Source organism: Podarcis raffonei, chromosome 3, assembly GCF_027172205.1.
Source record: "Podarcis raffonei isolate rPodRaf1 chromosome 3, rPodRaf1.pri, whole genome shotgun sequence".
NCBI lineage: Eukaryota > Metazoa > Chordata > Lepidosauria > Squamata > Lacertidae > Podarcis > Podarcis raffonei.
In genome coordinates, this window is record NC_070604.1 from 16,180,738 (window position 1) to 16,200,534 (window position 19,797).

Below are 19,797 nucleotides of genomic sequence, written 5' to 3' on the forward strand. Positions count from 1 at the left end.
AAAATATTTTGGGAGAGGTAAGCCCCGCCCAACATCATCAATCACATGACACGGCACACAAACACCATTTGAATGGCAATGGCCATCAACTTTGGGGAGACCCAGCCCCCTCCAAAAAAATGGTTGGGGGGCAAAGGCCCCTCGGCCCCTAGGAGTTGGCTCCTATGTCTACAGATGCTGATCTCCAGAGTTGATCAAGTTCAGTGTGAAAGTAACTATGGTGCTAGAGGCCAGCCATGTTATCTGTACCGTAACAGCACAGATCTCACTTGGTTCTGTTGGTAAAGTAATAGAGAGGCCCTTATATTAAAGTCTTTTTTTCATATTCTGTCACCTCAGAATACTGTACTTAACTGGAAGCAGCAGAAACAAACACATTGTTAGCTGCTCTGAGCCCAGCTTTGGCTGGGGAGAGCGGGAAGGAAATAAATAAATAAATAAATAAATAAATAAATAAATAAATAAATAATTCAAATTAGAACTGAGCCAAAACTATTCAGAAGTCCTTTTCCTGAATTTACAGTTTGAAATCCCGCCCCTGCCCATTATCTCACACCCACTGAAAGAGAAGGCAACTTTTCAGAATTTTCTCCAACTTTTGTTGAGCGGTGGCTGCCATTCCCCATACACAATGCCCCAGAATGACACCAGTTCTCTGGCATTGTAGAGGATGCCAAATAATGGCCAAGCTGCTAACACAGTTGCTGTGGTTGTCACCTGCAGTAGCGGGGGCAGGGGGGGATAAAAAACTTTCTAGGGGATAAGAAGAAAACTGTGCTAATGCTACTATATGTTATAGGCCCCCGGTGCAAAAAAATTTATCTTTCCTGTGGATAAACATAGTGAAATGGTCACCACCCATTCAATTTCTCTATCCATAAATAGGGTGGATCGTTTTAAGAAGTCATTTACACACCTTTTAATTTAAACAACACATATTCTACCATCAAGGGAATGGTTAAAAGTTAAAGCCCATGAAAATTGTCCATGATCTTAGTGGGTTTTGAGTATCTATGTTTGTTTACTTGAAAGTAAGTCCCACTGTGTTCAGTGCAGCTTACTCACAAGGAGCCATGCACATGACTGTAGTCATTCCTGCTAGATGTAACAATCACTCAATCACTGGGATAATTTATCAGAAAGTTGGTTCATGCAGGAAGGGACCAAACTGGGATTACCTCCATCTGCTGAGAAAGGTCAAAGTTATCTCAAATGAATGTTCCCTGACAAACCTCAAAGACTCTAGAAAATTGAGATAGTATGGAGAGCAAAATGAAATTCACCACCCCATTGAGACTAATAACTAAAGAACTATCCTTTATGGAAAAAAAGAGATATTTTGCAAAAGCATAAGGTACATTGAAAAGTAAAAAATACTATGACCACACAGCAATTTGGCAATGTTTTAGAACAGGGTTTCCCAAACTCGTTTTTGGACTACAATTCCCATTATCCCTGACCACTGGTCCTGCTAGCTAGAGATGAAAGGAGTTGTAGTCCAAAAACAGCTGGAGAAACCCTGATTTTTGAAGAGACTGTTACTGCAGTGCTTCATGAAAAACAAGAGAACAGTAAAACAGAAAGTCTATTTCGGGTTGAGAAAATACTAAAGGTGGCCGTGATCGTATAGTGGTTAGTACTCTGCGTTGTGAGAAAATACTAAAGGTAGCTCTCGAGACAATTTAGACAAGAGACTACAATGCTGGTGTTCTTGTGAGGCTTGCTCTTCAATACTTTTAAAGGCACTTTACTTACTTTTTTCCACTTCAGTTTTCAACCTTTTGTTTTTAATCAGGATTTTTCTTTTGAGATCATTTGGGGAAGGCAGGGGTCTTCCCGGTTCGAGCTGCAACCAAGAAAAGAGGCATAATTAGGAAAAGAACACAAACATTTACAATTCGTATTGGCAAAAACTGCACAGAACCTGCCTGCAGCCTTAAAATCTAAACAAACACACACAGGAGGGGAAGAAGATGCTAAGGGACAAATTAAGACAAACAGAAAGAGACGCAGTGAATTAAATAACTCGGTTACAGTACAATCCTGTAGGTGTCTACTGAGAAGCAAGTCCCTTTGAGATCAATTGAACTTACTCTTAAGTAAGTAGATACAGGACTGCATCTTTAATTGGACAAAAGCCTTGGGAAAAGAGATATATGTCTTAAGATGCTTCCTTAAAGGGAACGGTCATAAATATGTCCTGATATACAAAAAGGTTTTCTATATTCTTGGCTAGGCTCTTACGAATATCTAGGACCAACGAATACTAAAGATAAGATGCCGACAAAAGAAAATGGAGGCTGATAGGCACATGAAGCATTTCATATAGCTAAAAGAGTGCATCACAGGAAGGCAGGAGTATGCTAATAAATTAAGGCCGAAAAGTCAACAGGATTAATAGATATTCTCAGGGCACTTCATTATGGACACCCTTCCAACCCAGAGATCTATGGATATACAGTAGTAGAAGAAGAAGAAGAAGAGTTTTTGATTTGATATCCCGCTTTATCACTACCCAAAGGAATCTCAAAGCGGCTCACATTCTCCTTTCCCTTCCTCCCCCACAACAAACACTCTGTGAGGTGAGTGGGGCTGAGAGACTTCAGAGAAGTGTGACTGGCCCAAGGTCACCCAGCAGCTGCATGTGGAGGAGAGGAGATGCGAACCCGGTTCCCCAGATTACGAGTCTGCTGCTCTTAACCACTACACCACACTGGTAATTCTACTTACGTTCACCTCTGGTTACATATCCTTCGGGATACGTGCGCAGCAAACCCGGAAGTATTTTTCCGGGTTTCGCTGCACGTGCATGTGCAAAAGCGCTCTATGCACGCATGTGCAGAAGCGCTAAACCACACCATGCGCATGCACAGAAGCGGCACCTCCGGATATGCACACCTCACGATCCTACCAGAGTTCCAGAATGGATCCCGTGCGCAACCGGAGGTACCACTGTACGTAACTCTTGTCACCAAAGTTTTCGTTGATTTTTACAAGAAGATGTAAAGAAAACAGTTGGAAGGTACCTACTGGATGAGTTTCCAGTGGCTGCTTTAATAGAAGGTCTCCAAACAGATCTTCACAGTATTTTGACATTTTGTATTGTTGATATTTGCTGGGAAACAATATAGTGGGTTTTATATATATATATAAAAAAACCACAAAGCACTGTTATGAATCAAAATACAACAGAGTATGGAGACTATTCTTTCTCTCTCTCTCTCTCTCTTTCTGTCTGTTTATTCCACAACTGAAAGTTATTAGAGCAAAATACATTAACCATGAATAAAAGATTAGCATAAAACCAAATACAATTGGAAAATTGATTTAAAACGATTATATGAAAGTGGCTTCCAAGTGTATTAAAGCTATTGTGTCACAGTTTAAAACCCAAAAAAGGCAAATGTGACTTCTATCTGTAATTAAAGCAAGTGCCGTACTCAATGTGACCTTGAATTAAACTTAAGCCAATTGCCTTAAAAAGCTGTCATGTACAACAGCTGCCCTACTTTAAACTTTGCCACAATTTATCTCTCAGCTCATCATGGAAATATGCAAGAGGAATAATCCTTCATAAAATATGTACCTGCAGTGATTTTCAAAGGACAGGATGACAGGATAATCAGATGTTACAAATGCTGTTTCCTTAATGGCTTGAATCACATCCTTTAAATGAGCAAAAAAGTTACATGTGAGAAAACCAATTCAATTGCAATCAGGAATATAATAAAGAAATTGGAAAGATGCTGTGTTTTAAGAAAACCCCAAACAGATGCTAAAATAGCTTCACACTGATCTATTCTTTTCTTTTTTAAATAAATTTTTATTGGTTTTCCAACATAAATTAAATACATTACAATTCACAATACATAGACAAACAAACATATAAACATGTATAATTTCATAACCTCTTTTTCATAAACCTTATTTCACCGACTTCCCCATGCCTCCCTTTTCTGCATCCCTATTTTAAAATTTTCTTCAGCAACCCCCCATTTCAGTTAACATTCACTTTCTTTAATCCTTCTTCTCTTACCCAATCATTTACCGCTGCAATCACACTGATCTTTTCAGCGTTGACTTGTTCAATAAAATTTCCCAAACTTGGGTCTCCAGCTGTTTTTGGACTACAACTCATCCCTAGCTAGCAAGACCAGTGGTTAGGGATGATGGGAGTTGTAGCCCCAAAACAGCTGGAGACCCAAGTTTGGGAAACACTGAATTAAACTGAACAGCAGGTTTCTCAAAGTTCTCCCAGTAGCTGAAGGAAGTTAACTGTGTCAATAAATGGCACATCTTCACTAATGCTTTGATCCATGCAGACCACTCTATGCAATCTATTGCTACATGCAGGACCTTGCTCAACATAAATCATACCCATTCCCTTTGCAAATATAAGAAAGGAGAATTATAAGGCCCAACAGAGCCGGAATAAATTATTCTCCATGAAGCATGGAAGGAGTCAAATGAATGCTGCTGCACAGAAGCATTTTAGTGGTCAATCATAAGCAAGCTATAGTATAACAGAGGGGGAAAGAGTGAGCTCTTTACATGCTCTTTCCATACTTGGGCAGAACTGCAACATTACACATTAGAAGGAGTTTACACAACTTGCAACTGAATTCCTGGCAAACCAAGAAAATTATTGTACTAACTGACCTGTGGTTTGACCTTTTAAAATTCATCACAGGTGATGTTTACCTTGAAAAGAATGTCCGTACACATTGCCTTTCCGTGAGTTATTATCGGTTCCTGGTCTTCACCTTTGCCATCCCAGCAATCGAGTTCGACACACCTGCAAACCAGTGAGAAATAAGTACTGAATCCCCTTTCCATTGCTAAAGCAGTTAAGTCAAATATTTAAAAGCGACGGAATTCCTTTCAAACAATCTGCCATAGCGACAACAGTGGCTACTTTGAAATGCATTCTATATGTGCATAAGCCATACGAGAGAACAGGATTCAGTATTTTGACCTTTTTTTAACCTTGATTTGAACTGACCATTGAATGCTATGGTTGTGAGGGGCACCTGCATGCTGGAGTCTGGTTGTGTGTACACAAGTGGCGTGACTTTGGTACAATGGCCCCACTCCCCTCCTGCTTATGGAGTCCCTTCTTGCATGTGGCACATGAAGGAGACATTGTTCTCAGATATTGGACATTCACAGTGAATGTACATGTAGTTAAGGGTGGGATCTAAATTCTTCTATCAAATTGAAATTAAATCAGACTCTCTGCAACGAATTCAAATAAGAATTATATAAATAAATGTGAATGCAGATTAATTTAGATACAGTATAACAAAATAGCTCTCAAATGCAGGTGGCTCCGATATACCGTATTTTTTGCTCTATAAGACTCACTTTTCCCCTCCTAAAAAGTAAGGGGAAATGTGTGTGCGTCTTATGGAGTGAATGCAGGCTGCGCAGCTATCACGGAAGCCAGAACAGCAAGAGGGATCACTGCTTTTGCTGCGCAGTGATCCCTCTCGCTGTTCTGGCTTCTGAGATTCAGAATATTTTTTTTCTTGTTTTCCTCCTCCCAAAACTAGGTGCGTCTTATGGTCTGGTGCGTCTTATAGAGCAAAAAATATGGTAATTAGCATTTTCCTTTGCTGCAGTCAAAAGCAAATGCAGTCAGATGGCAAAACCAAACCCTACTTTGCTCATCGTGTCATTTATTTAAAGGCATGACTACAAATTTCCACAAGTTCTCCGAAGAGTGAACTATTCCTTTCAATATTTAAATCAGTTTGTTGTATTATGTATATTTGTGTGTCATACATGCAATATACTGAGTCACATGTAGTAGTGAATCAGATGCATTTAACTAGTTTTTATAGTATAGCATCTCTCTAAAATATTCATTTGAATATTTGTGTACAGCTGAAAACGCTGGGAGCCTTGAGATTAATTAAACGGTGTAAATAGGTTTGGAGGGATGCAATAATGGAATACTGAACGGTATAGTTTGTGTAAAATATGAAGGGATTTATGAGATGTAAAATGAATCATGGAAAGAGAAGAAGGCAAGTCATTGATATCTTATGTAAAATGAGTATCTTAAACTGTAAAATAGAAAACTTAATAAAAATTATATACAAAAAACAAAACAAAAAAACATTTAAACCACCAATGTGTATGTCCAACCTGCATCCGGCTAAGAGGACTTGTCTATACATCTCCACAGATGATTTTCCACCAAACTGCCTTCCAGTGAGATACGTGTTGTGGGAGGAGCTAATGAAGTAGTGAGCCAAGGGTTGTTCCATTTCTTGGTATAGTTCTAAACGGTCCAAGAAGACAGGGGCATTCTCATCGGACATCAAGTACCGGCAAAACCCATCACTTGACATGAGACCTGAACACATGAAAACATAACATTATGGATTCTCTACATTCATGCTGAGATTTAAAACACACATGAGAAACGCTGCAGATTAAAATCAGGGGGCGTGGGGGCAGTCCAGGGAGACTTTCAAAGCCTCTTCCAAGATGGGATATTTAAAAGTGGGATATGGGGGCAGACATGCAAAAGGTCAATTCTGCGTCCAGGGCAGCGGTCTACCAGCTCCATCTGATACACAGGCTGAGACCCCACCTGCCCACAGACTGTTTTGCTGGAGTGGTGCATGCTCTAGTTATCTCCCGCTTGGACTACTGCAGTGCGCTCTACATGGGGCTACCTTTGAAGGTGACCCAGAAACTACAACTAATCCAGAACGCGGCAGCTACACTGGTGACTGGGAGTGGCCACCGAGACCATATAACACCAGCTCCGAGGGCCTTCTGGCAGTTCCCTCACTGTGAGAAGTGAGGTTACAGAGAACCAGGAGGAGGGTCTTCTTGGCAGTGGCGCCCGCCCTGTGGAATGCCCTCCCATCAGATGTCAAGGAAATAAACAACTACCTGACTTTTAGAAGACATCTGAAGGCAGCCCTGTTTAGGGAAGTTTTTATTGTTTGATGTTTTATTGTGTTTTTAATATTCTGTTGGGAGCCGTCCAGAGTGGCTGGGGAAACCCAGCCAGATGGGTGTGGTATAAATAATAATAAATTATTATTATTATTATTATTATTATTATTATTATTATTATTATTATTATGGCTTTACGACTTACGTCCACACTCCAGCTTGAGCCTCCAGAAGCTCAAATTGGGAGCACAGGAGCTGTCTTAAAGGCCTTGCAAAAGCCTCATTGAAGTAGTTCACAGGTGTGAGCTGCTTCCATGTGTACTTCTGCTCAGGGCTCCAATCCCCACTCAGCTAATGAGCAGGAATTAAATCCTGTTGCCTTGGCTGCACAAAGCTGTTCCCTTCTGGACTAGACAGGCCTATGTGCTGACCCAGCAGAGCTCTTTCCATCTTGTTAAAGCTCTGACTGTGTTTTTCGGGGCCTTTGCAAGTCCCAATAAACCATGAGGTATGAAATTGCAAGACCAGAATCCGAATCTCTGGAGCCAACCTTATAAGCTCTTCAGGCCAGATCCATATCAGAATCTAGCTTGGCAGATCCAATTAGACAGATGGTTGGGGTTTCAAAGCACCACACAGGGCTTGCAACATCTTCTGAATGTGGGTAAATGAGGTTCATTGGAGAGTTCTAGAGACTTGGCAAAGGTGTTTTTTTGACTGAATCCTCCATGTGTAAGATGGAAATAACTGAGTCACCTCAATGGAGGCTTATTTCAAGGAGGAACAAGATAGGATGATGTTCACACAAAGGTTAAGATGGATCTTGCAGAAAACAGTACATTTTATAGAAATGATCACACATTTATGATCTGGTTCTTACCCTTGCTTTTTAATTCATCATCTGGCTCATATGTCTCAATTATCTGCATTGCTCGTTTGGGATCATAGAACGGAAATAAAATTTCATTCAGCCGAGGATCTCGTTGATGCTAAGATTAGAGAAAAAAAACAGGATTTAGAGGGATAACTAGAGTACAGCTTTACTCCTACAGACCTCTTATTAATGAGAGCATGGGAAGGGGGCAGATAATTAGTTTTAAAACCAGAACACAATTGTTCAATGCATGTTTCAATGTTTAGGTTTTTTTAAAAAAAAAATCCAACCATTGGTAGCTAAATTATTAAATATTCTCAGTATAATTGTATAACATGTATTAATGTTGTTCATACACAAGAAACACATGCAGTGTGCATTGCAAATAATTTATTGCCCCATTTCAGGGTTCCTTAATAATTTCCTCTCCCCTTTTCTGAAATCTGTTTTAAACAACAGATGAAACTAGTTCACTGCTATTTATTTTAAACTTCCACGTACAAAACCACTACTGCTTTTATCCAAAGAGGAAGCCTATACATAAAGAACTTAAAACCATACTGCGTTTCATTTAAGGAATTTCACACAATCAATCAATAACTTAATCAGCCTGATGCACGTGAACGTAAGCAGGTACCCACTTGGCGTTAATAAGGATCAGGCAGACGCAGCAATGGAGAGTTAGAAGGTGAAGTTTATTGCCAGGCAATAAGGACCCAGTTTGGAATCTTTTCCAAAAGGAACTGGGACCCCAATTGACAGAAATCCAGAGGTCTTTATACCTGAGCAGATCACAGCAAATCATAGATCATGAGACAACCATGAGGCAGTCACGATATCGCCAGCGAAAATTAGCCAATTAGCAAGCTTCTTGCCATGCTACCAGCTCCTGGTCAAGCACTGGTCAAGCATGGAGTTCTAGTTCTGCTTTCCGATGCTTGCAGTGACGCTCTGTCTAACCTCTCCCCTAGTTATGACAGGACAGGGAGTTTTGGAGATTTTGTGGTTTATTTTTTTTAAAAAAAGATATTTATTAAAAATTTCCAACATAATACAATAGAAAAATCAAAAAAAGAGAAAAAACAAAAAAAGTTTAAAAACACATAAAGTTCACAATCCTTATTTTCAATAACATATTTCCCTGACTTCCCCACACCTCTCCCTCTTGTATTCCAGTTCAGATTATTGGTTCAACAAGTTCTTGTCCCTATTTTTAAACCTTTTTATATTTAGTTCTTTTAAAAAAACCAATTTTGCCTTGTAGACTTCATATTTATACATCATTGCTTATTCTTTAAACCTTTTTCTAAAGTCGGCCTAAATTCCCTTCCACGATTTCCCCAATTTTCATACAAATATCCAAACAAAATCAAAACAGAACAGGTTAAATTATACACCCTTTGGATTCCCAGACTCCACCCCCCCCTTTCCCGGTTTCAATCCCCAACAAACGTCCATCAGTCCTTCTACTATCAGCCTGGAGATCTCACGTCCGAGGCTCTTAATTCTCTCTCAATTCCTCTCTGCCGGTTTTTTTGGTAGACCTTAGTATTAAACACCAAATCTCGGAGAAGCTTTAGCCCAATAAGGTCCATGTTTCTTCCAGCCAGACCTCCATATTGAAAAGTGGAGCCTAAATCTTGTTTCTTAATCCTTTCAAGTCCAAATGTCCCCAAAGCTCCACCTTCCACCTTAATCAAATTTGTAAACCTTAGGTCTTCAGATCTCCACATAAGGAGATCCCTCCATTTTTCAGTTTCCAGTTCAAACCAGATTTTCATCATCAAGTTCTTATTTTCCTTTGTAGCCATCATGTCAGGCCTCTGGCCTTCCTTTATCTTTGACAACATTGCAGCTCCTCCTTCCTTTTCCTCAGGAACAACATATACCTCTTTCCCCTCACTCTCAAATCTCTCAAGTTTCTCTTCTTGGCCAGCTGCATAGGCTTCCTGAGTCAAATCCTTATCAAATTCAATGAATTTGTTTACTGTTAAGTCCAGAGTTGCAACATTTGTAGGCAAAACATCAACTTGGCCTTGTAGCTTTCCCAAGAGAACAAAAACTCTGTCCAACTTAGCTTGAATTTCCCTTCCTTCAGCCATTCTTGTAATGTCCCAAAACCCCCTCTAGAGGGATTTTGGTTACTTAGTGTTCCTTCCAGTTCAAATCCAAAAATCAAATTAGTTTGTATCAGTTCTTCCTTATTTTCGACAAAGTATAATCAAATTGTCACAGATATAGGCAGCAGAAGCAGTAGAAACAAAGTTCCCTTTTTCCGTCTTGACAGCTAGTTTGACAGCTGTCAAATTCTTCAATACCTTACCAACAGGCTCTCTCGCGGATCACTCCCGGGTCTAAGGGGGGGTGGTTCCTCAGCTCCCAAAATTAGCTCTTATCCTCCAGTACAATTACTTGTAGTGCCAAATTGTGAAATTAGTGTCTTTTGCCCAATAAAGAGAAAGGATTCTCACGACCTTAGTTAGCAGGTCCTTGTTTTAGGTTGTTTACAGGACGGGGAGGCGGACTTCCTGTTTACGCCTTCCCCGATCGTGCCTAATTCAAAGAAGATTTTCTTTGCAAATCCAAATTCCGTACTACTCACGGGTTGTTGTTTTGAGGTCCAATTCACAAGAAGAAGTCAGCGCTCTCCGGCCATGGCAGCGCCGCTTCACTCCGCAGGAGAAGCAGTCGACTCTCAGCACCGCGCCGCTCACCCCGTCCCCCGTTCCGTAGCCTTTAAAAAGGCTCCTTCACGGGTCGGGGGGGCGCTAATGGTGCCCGGCGAGTCACCACGTTCACAGGCTTCACCGCCTGTGATTTCTAAGGGACCCCGCGTCGCCACCGTGGCAAGACCCAACTCCTACGGAGCTGATTCCCTCCGGAGCTCGGAGGGAATCTGCCATTAGCCGATGGCGCTAACCCGGAAGTCCGATGGCGCTAACCCGGAAGCTTCTTGCCATGCTACCAGCTCCTGGTCAAGCACTGGTCAAGCATGGAGTTCTAGTTCTGCTTTCCGATGCTTGCAGTGACACTCTGTCTAACCTCTCCCCTAGTTATGACAGGACAGGGAGTTTTGGAGATTTTGTGGTTTAGCTCTTCCTGTTCCAGTGGACTAATTTAGCCTGTATCTGAGGGGATTTTGTACCAGTATCTCTGATTCACATCTTCCCCTTGTTCAGGGTACACGGATGTTTGTAGGGGAAAGGTCGGCTCCTAATTTTGCTGTTTCAAGCAGTTTGCAGTTAGCTAAGGCACAGCTTCCCTTTGATTCAAAATGGATTATAAAATACTGTAAGCCCTGATTATGTGTGAGCATATATGAATATATTGATTACTGATAACTGATTATATGAATAGCATAAGGGTAGCCCTTCTTCCTTGCCTCAAGCCTTTAGGTTCCTCTGGACACATTTCAGGTTATAAACACAAACAAAGCTGAAGTTATTGGGAGTAAACATTGACACGGAAGAAGGAAATTGTTACAAAGTAGAAAGATGACGTCAGTTGCCAATCTTGCCCCAAAGAAAACAAGAGTAGGGCTCAGGTTACTGGCCAAAATTTTAAATATCAAAGATGGGAAGAACTGCTGTCATCAGTTTTACTTTCTTTTTAGAAGTAGTGGTGAAGATACCTCACAGAAAGAGGGACCACCTCATTAATATATCGGTCACTTAAATTGCAAAAGCCCATTTTATCAAGCATATTGCAATGTAAGATACTGCTTCTTGCAGTAACTATGCTTGCTAAGGCTGGGTTGAGACAAAATGGGAAAAAAGCGTTATTATAGTATGATAAATTTGTGAGCAGGATCTGAACTATGAGCAACAGAAGGAATTAGAGATTATTTTATGGTGGCTATGATTTGAGAAAGAGAAGACAGGTTGCAGCGAGGGGGAGAAATTAAAAAACACAATGGAAAACAGGAGAAGTCGACAAAACCCAAGAAAAAAATATTATGTTTTGGTGTGTATATGTGACATTTTTGAAATTTAACAAAATATAAACTGCAAAAAAGCACACCTCGTTTGCTTGAGTGAGAGGCGGCACATAAGAGAAGACATTTCAGGGTGAGAGACTGGGAGCAGAAAGGAAAGCTCCCAGGTGAGAGCTGGGAAGATCCATCACTTTCTGTAGGTAGCAAGGATTAAGAGCATGGGTAGGCAAACTAAGGCCAGGGGGTGGATCTGGCCCAATCGCCTTATAAATCCGGCCTGTGGACGGTCTGGGAATCAGCATGTTTTTAAATGAGAAGAATGTGTCCTTTTACTTAAAATGCATCTCTGGGTTATTTGTGGGGCATAGGAATTCATTCATTCCCCCCCAAAAAAATATATAGTCTGCCCCCCCCAAGGTCTGAGGGACAGTGTACTGCTGAAAAAGTTTGCTCATCCCTGATGAAGAGCTACCTCTGAGAGTGGACTCTGTGTTTTCTTTCTCTGTTTTTGTTTTTATTTAGTTTCTTTTATATTATTGTATTATGAAAAGTGTTAATTAAATTTTTTTTGGGGGGGAGGGAAGGGCTGGGGAACAGTGGATAATAATTTTAGCTGGTTTATGGAACAAAATAAGACACCTTCCACTGAGACTGGGTAATGCTAGAGAAGAAACCCCCTCAACATTCATTGGAAATGAAAGTGTTATCATATGACAGTTCATTATGTCTGTATGGGCAATGAGAAAGGAAATGACTGACAGCTGTAGTTTCACCTGCTCCCTCGATGATTTATTATAAATGGCTGTTTGGTAGTGAGAATAGTGAACCACTTTACTGCCTGGGGAAATGCCAATTTAACAAGGTTGTGCGATCTAGTGAGTCAAAGCGGCTGTGTCATATGAGGAAGTATGAGACAGACAAGCTCCTTTGCATTATCAGTCTGCAGAAATGAAAAAATAGCACAACACCAAAATGCAAAGTAAATGTGACATTAAACAAATTATGAACATGTACTCCACTGAGTTTAAACCACATAGAAAGTTTAATCACAGATTTACGGCATTCTGGCAAAGTTGTTACTTGATGATGGATGAAGAGGGGGGAAAATGTGTATCGTTTTATTTCTGTAGCACTACCAGCACGCACGGCACTTTCCAGAGAACAAGGTCCCTGCCCCAAGAAGCTTACAGTCTAAAATTCAACGCAGTAAAAACAGCAGAGGGAGAGGAGGAAGGGGTGAATGGGGAAGCAATATACAGTTCTTTCAGTTGCACTTGCTTAGGCTTAATTCCAGGCTCAGCAAGGTATGGGAACTAAGGGACGGTGCAAAAGCCTTCATGGGAAAGGTGAGTTTTGAGGAGTGATTCATTAAGGAGTTCTAGGATGGAATTCCAAACATATGCGGCATCAAAGTATAAAGGGTGGAATAATTTGTTGGAGCAGGAGGCTTTCAGATGGTGGAGGATGGTGAAGCTGGAGAAATAAAGCTCACAGGTGAGGATATATCAGGATATAAGAACTGAAGACCAGAGAGATAACTGGAGTTTTTGCCAAAGAGACAGGAAGGAAAAATCACCCCCCTAGCAGTGAGACTTTCTTCCAAGAAAGTGTGCATAGAATTGCATCCTTAATTTCATTAGATGAAACATGTGAATTGTGTAATATCCAGAATTATTGTTGTGAATTCAGGTTTATTTGCAGGAGACTTCTAAAATTCTAGGGCTTGAACTGCTATTGCATCAATTCTGCAAGATGGCCAAACATACCTCAAATCGCTTCTAAGAGACTAGTCTCCACTAACAATGTGCTATTACCGTATTTTTTGCCCTATAGGACGCACTTTTCCCCCTCCAAAAATGAAGGGGAAATGTGTGTGCGTCCTATGGGGCGAATGCAGGCTTCAGGAAGCTCTGTGCAACCCTTGGGAGATCGGCGCGACTTCGCGCCGGTCTCCCAAGGGTTGCGCAGAGCTGCCTGCATCCCGAAGCCCAGGGTACACTGAAGAGCACTTCCCGGGCTTCAGGCAGCTCTCCGCAAGCCTGGGGAGACCACCGGTCTCCCAAGGGTTGCGGACAGCAGCCTGTTCTGGGGGCTGGGGTCGGGGGAAGCTCGGGCTTCCCCCGCCCTAGCCCCACGCCTGGGGGGGAAATAATTTTTTTTCCTTTATTTCCCCCCCCCAAAAAAAAAACTAGGTGTGCCCTATGGGCCAGTGTGCCCTATGGGGCGAAAAATACGGCATTTGTTTGTTTGCCTTCTAAATATGGCCCAAAGTGATCTACAAAATAAAGTCAATTAGCAAAAAACAGCTACAGTTTTTTAAAAATTGAGAAGATGAGTTTTAAAAATGGGTTCACATTAGCTACTAACAAGAGTCCACAGAATGTAAGGGTTTTACTCTGTCACTGTGGATTAGATCAGCACGTTTTGGGCCTGATTCTCCACTGAATAACAATAACAAAAGCTAAGCACATTTCGGCTGGGAGACTTCTAAGTGTATGCAAGCAAAATAAATATATAACTTTAGAAATCCTTCAACTAAAGTAAGTGCCCAGCTGTGAACTTCACTTATGAGAGTTTCAAATATCGAATGCAGAGCACCGTATGTTGCAGATCAACAGTTTCAGAGTGGATAGTCTAAGAGACATCTGTTGTAATTTCTTAAGTATTTTGAGGTTCTGTTCTTCATAGTGAAAACATTCCTTGTGTCTACTGCCTAAGTTAATATTAATTTTTAACAGACATTGACAAATCAAGACATGCAACAGAGAATGCATCATCTCTTAAATCGGGTCCTCCCTTAAGGAGGGCACGTACTGCGGTGAGACCTGGACAACCGACACCCTGTGTTGTGGGTGGGTACAATTGGTCAGCCACAACACCCGATTGGTAGGTCCCTTGAAGCTGGGTACAATCTGGCCAATGGGACGCAGTTCAAACGGTTCGAGGGACCTATTTATACCCATGCACGTGACCCAGAGCTTCCTCTTTCGGTGCGTGCATTCGAAGCACCTGCCCACCTCTCCCTACTTTTAGGGCTTGTTGTGCTTGACCTTGCTATGCCGTCGTGTGTCGTCTGTGATTGGGACAGGGGCACGGCAGGAATTCCCCCCACTTGGCTGATTGGCTGGTGCCATTAGGGTTTCGCCTGTCGCGTAGCAATTCGTCACAACTTGTAAGGTTGCAGATAGGCTCTGGTTCAGGTGATAGGGATGGGAGAACGCTCTCGCCATCCCTATGTGAAGGGTATTCCGTTAAAGGAATCTAGGGACTCGGTGGTTTGGTCAACCCCTGTGAGGGGGTTGTGCCCGTGCCTGAGTCCAGGGGGACATTTGGGTGCCAGAGTTAGCCCTTTCCCAGCTTTTCACTTATCCAGGTGTTCACCCTTGGCTGACCAATGCTGGTGCCCTGGGTCAGCGCTACCTGCATGGCAGGGAGCTAGTTGAACCAGAGCCTATGCAACCAGTCACTTTCTGTAATCAATGAAGTTGTGGCCTAAATTCTGCCAAAAACCAAACCAAAAATTTGAGTCAAGTGTGAATTTATTTAGGGGGGAGATTTCTGGGTCTGAACACGCAATCTCTACTACAAGCATATGCACTGAAAGTTACACTGAATTCTTGGATATCTAAGTTAAAGCTGATGAAATATGAAAGCAGCAGAACATATGCTGGTCCCTTGCTGAGTTTCACATAAAAACAGAATGTCAGCATGCATGTAACTGCACGTGCCAACAACTAATTCATACCGCTCATGGGCAGTGAAAAGGTCATCATCTTCAGTTCCAATAAAATACTCAAAAGATTTGAGTAACAAAGAGGGGCAGTTTCAGATATTGCAACAACTGTCCCCTGTCCTCACTACATTGTACATGAACTCCCAGTATCAGTTCACAGATAGGCAATGCAGGAAAATAGAAACAGAAGGGGAAGAGGCAAGAAAACCCTGAGTACTTGTAAACAAGAAATCATTGCCTCCTTCCCACCATTAAATATTTTTCTCAAGATTTTTACATTCTCTCCATGCTATCCAATTTAAAACTTCATTGCACCAGTCCTGCTGTATCTGATCAATGGTCTATCCCTCGTCGGTCACTGTTTCTTACAACTATGGTCTGAAGTTGCTTCTGTCTTGTTCTAAAGCTGCCAACCATAGTTTCTCAGTTCAGGCAACACCAGAAACGATGGCCAGTTTGAGACTTCCATTATTTAACTGTGGCTCACTGCAAAGGGAGAATGACTGCTTGCATAGGTAAAACACTTGTGTATCTCTCAGCTTTAGTAATATAAGTTATGATTGTCTGAATGCAACCAAAGCACATCTGATAATACCTGAGCCCCGTCTCATCCAACAAAGATTTGGGGGCATTTCATTTCAAGAACTTCTGGCCTGTTCATGTGCAGACTGTTTCTGGGTAACTCTTACGACCCACTCCTACTTCAGCATTACGTAAGTTGCTAATTAAGCTTTTCTCCTGACTTGATTTAATTTGCTTTGGGGCAGATATATTGACAGCCTTCTTTCATTAAGATTGTAATAACCAGGAGGCAGAATCTGTAGAACATGTTTTAAAATTTCTATGCTGGGATTCAACAGTATATGACTGGTCCTTTACTGACCAAACTAATGTCAGTTCCATTTTATGTTAAATATCCAACAGAAGATAAAAGCCCCAAAGGTGGTGACTAAATCTCTATCAGTAACAGTGAGAACATGAAAACAACTGACCACTTGAAACTAAAAGGAACATCTCCAAGGACTAATGAGATTGTTATAATTGCATATGATTGCTTTTGTGTTGCACTTTTGAATCTGTTTTGTTCTGAGATTCCTGTGTATTGTGTGCTTCTTCTTTTTTGGTCTATTGGCTGAAATAAATTAATTGATTGTGCAATACCTTCCGGATAGAAACTTAATTAGTTCCGGGGGTCCGTATGTACCCCAAAAAGTCAGTATCTAGACGCGCCGCTTCTGTGCACACGCATAGCACGATAGAGGGGTTCTGCGCATGTGCGCGGCATGCAGAGCGCTTCTGCGCATGCACACATGTATACTTCTGGGTTTGCCGTGTTCGCAACCCAAAGGTAACGTAACCCGAGGGTCCACTGTATATAAAAGTTAAGCAATCATGCCTAAAAACTTTAAAGAAGAGAATGTCCTTGAACCTTTCATTCAATTAAATTTATACTAGAGAAAAGCACTTGAAACTTCATAGATGAGTTTTATGGTGAAAGGAGGGTTCTATTCTTCACTCCTTGCCGTTCTCCCTTGTTTTCTGATTTTCCTCTCACTGCCCCAACCACTCATGGTTTTCATATCATCAGCACTCCTGAATCCTCTCTCCGTTACTTAGGGAAAAGAGCACTGGAGATGGAAGAGCAGCAGAAAGAAGAGTTGCTTGACTTTATCTTAAAATGGCAGCATCCTAGAACGAACAAAAGTGACTGAGCAAGGGTCAATGGCAATCTTTCCGTCATGAGTGAGAGAGGATGTGACAGGAGCTCCAGCAACTGTAAGGAGAGTAGGGGCAGCCCCCAAAGTGAGCAAATGGAAATATGGTAGGCAAATCAGTCCCTAAAACAACAAGAACAGCACAGCGATGACTAAAGGAGGGTGAGATGCAATTTATCTTTGACACAATCCCTCTTCAACCTTTTTTAAAAAAATAAAAAATAAAATAAAGCCCACCCTTCATCATGCTTGAAACAGGACACTATGTAACAGAAATAGAACAGTTGACTCTTAAGAGTTAGCTGAAGACAAATGAATTGCAGGCTATACTTTGACTCAGCCACATAAATATCATGTGTACTCGTCTTAACACATTTATTAATAAAAGAACCTTCCATGAAGAACACTTTTCATCCAGATATTTAACTCACTAAATACTACATCATCATCAATTTGTTTTTGGAAAGGACATACTGCCAGTACCATACTTCTTAACAATTCATCAGAAAGCATACTAGGGGAAAAACACTGCATCACACATTTTTTTGAAACAGCAAATGGGCACTAAGAACTCCCATTACTACATGCAGAAGCCCAGTTCTCAATCTCCCCTCTGCTTCCCCATCAATATTTAGAAGGATTGGTCCAGAAACATTTGGCTCCTAAAAGCAAAAGATCACTTCAGTTAAAATTACATTGAATATATTGACAAAGCAGTCAATAACACACACACGCACACACAACAGCTACACACTACGGCAAGTAATCAACGCAAGCAATTTGCAAAGCCACATGAAGAAAGCAGAATGTATCAAGATGGAGCTGATTTTTGCACCTGGGTATTGCCAAAATGGAAAGATCAGCGGATCAAAACCACAGCAGATGGTAGCATGGATCATGCAATGAGAAGAAGCAAGCCACGGCAGACAGACTTGTATGGTAGTTAATGTATGAAAAAGCTTACTTCATTTAGAAAGCTCACTAATTGGTCTACCGTTAAATAATCAGTTTTGTCTCCATTGCTGAAAAGAAATTTATTAGAAAAAGTAAGTTTTCATATAAGATGCTACAGCAGATATGATTTACATGTTGACATTTTTTTAATTTTCTCAACACATAACTAATATTCTACCACTGATCTAAGCTTTGTGTTTTCAAAGCAGTCACTATTGTAATGTGTAATATTAACTGTTTTCTACAGAACAGGAACTTTTTCTCCATTTCATTATTTAACAGATAAAAGGGATTAACAAACCAACATGTAAGTCTTCCACATTAAAATCTTAGTGTATGAAATTTCAGACATTAAGACTTTCTTAACCTAGTTAGTTAACATATTGTGTTAATAATTTTAAAAATAGCAGGTTAATATTATAGGTTAGTAAAGCCAATTCAAAAACAGTTCCTTCCAGGTGCTTCTCTTAATGCAGAAGATCCTGAAAAACGCAGCCTGAACATTTACTTTGGGTAAATCTTTGTAGAAGAATGTAGACCTGACTGCTAATATTAATATGGCAAAAAAGTCATGGCACAGTAATATTTATCATCCTTGGATTCAGTAATCAGAAAATTAAATTCATTTTATATTGCGATCAACTTACATTTTCCGAAAAAGATCCTCTATATCAGTTCGAGGACATATCTTCTGAGTCAGTTCATAAAATTTCTCGTAAGTAAAGGCCGAAGGCTCTATTTCATCATTCTGAAAAGGAAGAGGAAACATGACTATACTAGCCCCAAACACTTCCATAATATTTTACTCAACAAACTCAAAATTAATACTGAATCAAAACAGCGCTCCGATATATTCTTTCCAATAATACCCAGATCTAACTACTGTTTAAGACTAACACAGCACAGGACACTTAGGAGATTTCCTGCATAACGACACTAGTTTAAAGCACTGTTGGAATGCTAACTGGCAAGTGGAAACTCCTGGATGAAAACAATCGTTTTACACAATCCTCATACAAATGGACGCACTGAGTGTCTTGCCTGTTATCATTTGACAGAAAAAAGCAAGAGTACTGGGATACATTCACAGCAGTATGTGCAATGTTTAGTGTGTACAGTGGTGCCTCACAAGACGAAATTAATTCGTTCCGTGAGTTTTGTCGCCTTGCGATTTTTTTCGTCTTGCGAAGCACGGTGTCGGGAAAGTTTTGGAAAAGCTTCAAAAATCACCAAAGTCTTTAAAAACCTCAAAAAAGGCTACCACACCGCGTTCTATGAGTTGCTCCTCGAAGTCAAGTCGCAACTGTATTAACGGTGTTAAGAAAAAGGAAACAAACTTGCAAGATGTTTCCGTCTTGCGAAGCAAGCCCATAGGGAAAATCGTCTTGCGAAGCAGCTCAAAAAACAAAAAACCCTTTCGTCTAGCGAGTTTTTTGTCTTGCGAGGCATTCGTCTTGCGAGGTACCACTGTATTAAAAAAAATGTAGTATAAACACCGACAACTGGGAAACACTGGCCTGTGAGTGGTTCAACTGGAGAATTTACCAAAGGTGTCATGGGCATTGAAGACGCTCGAACTCAGGATGCAAGGGAGAAACGTGCTAAGAGGAAGGCACGCTTGGCAAACCCTCACCGTGATCAACTCCTGCCCGGAAACCTATGTCCCCACTGT

The 19,797-nt window shown here is 41.0% G+C and overlaps 1 protein-coding gene across 14 annotated transcripts in view; it reads right to left on the bottom strand.

Annotated features, from left to right (window-relative positions):
* PLCB4 (phospholipase C beta 4) overlaps positions 1 to 19,797 on the bottom strand; it is a 208,693-nt gene that overhangs the window by 45,789 nt on the left and 143,107 nt on the right. For all 14 annotated transcript variants that reach the window (XM_053380664.1, XM_053380670.1, XM_053380668.1 and 11 more), the window contains 8 exons: positions 18,773 to 18,873; positions 18,136 to 18,193; positions 7,796 to 7,904; positions 6,151 to 6,361; positions 4,702 to 4,795; positions 3,587 to 3,666; positions 3,031 to 3,115; positions 1,756 to 1,846 (listed from right to left, as the gene is read on the bottom strand). In XM_053380664.1, the coding sequence (XP_053236639.1) occupies positions 1,756 to 1,846; positions 3,031 to 3,115; positions 3,587 to 3,666; positions 4,702 to 4,795; positions 6,151 to 6,361; positions 7,796 to 7,904; positions 18,136 to 18,193; positions 18,773 to 18,873 (829 nt within the window). The remainder of the gene's footprint in view (positions 1 to 1,755; positions 1,847 to 3,030; positions 3,116 to 3,586; positions 3,667 to 4,701; positions 4,796 to 6,150; positions 6,362 to 7,795; positions 7,905 to 18,135; positions 18,194 to 18,772; positions 18,874 to 19,797) is intronic.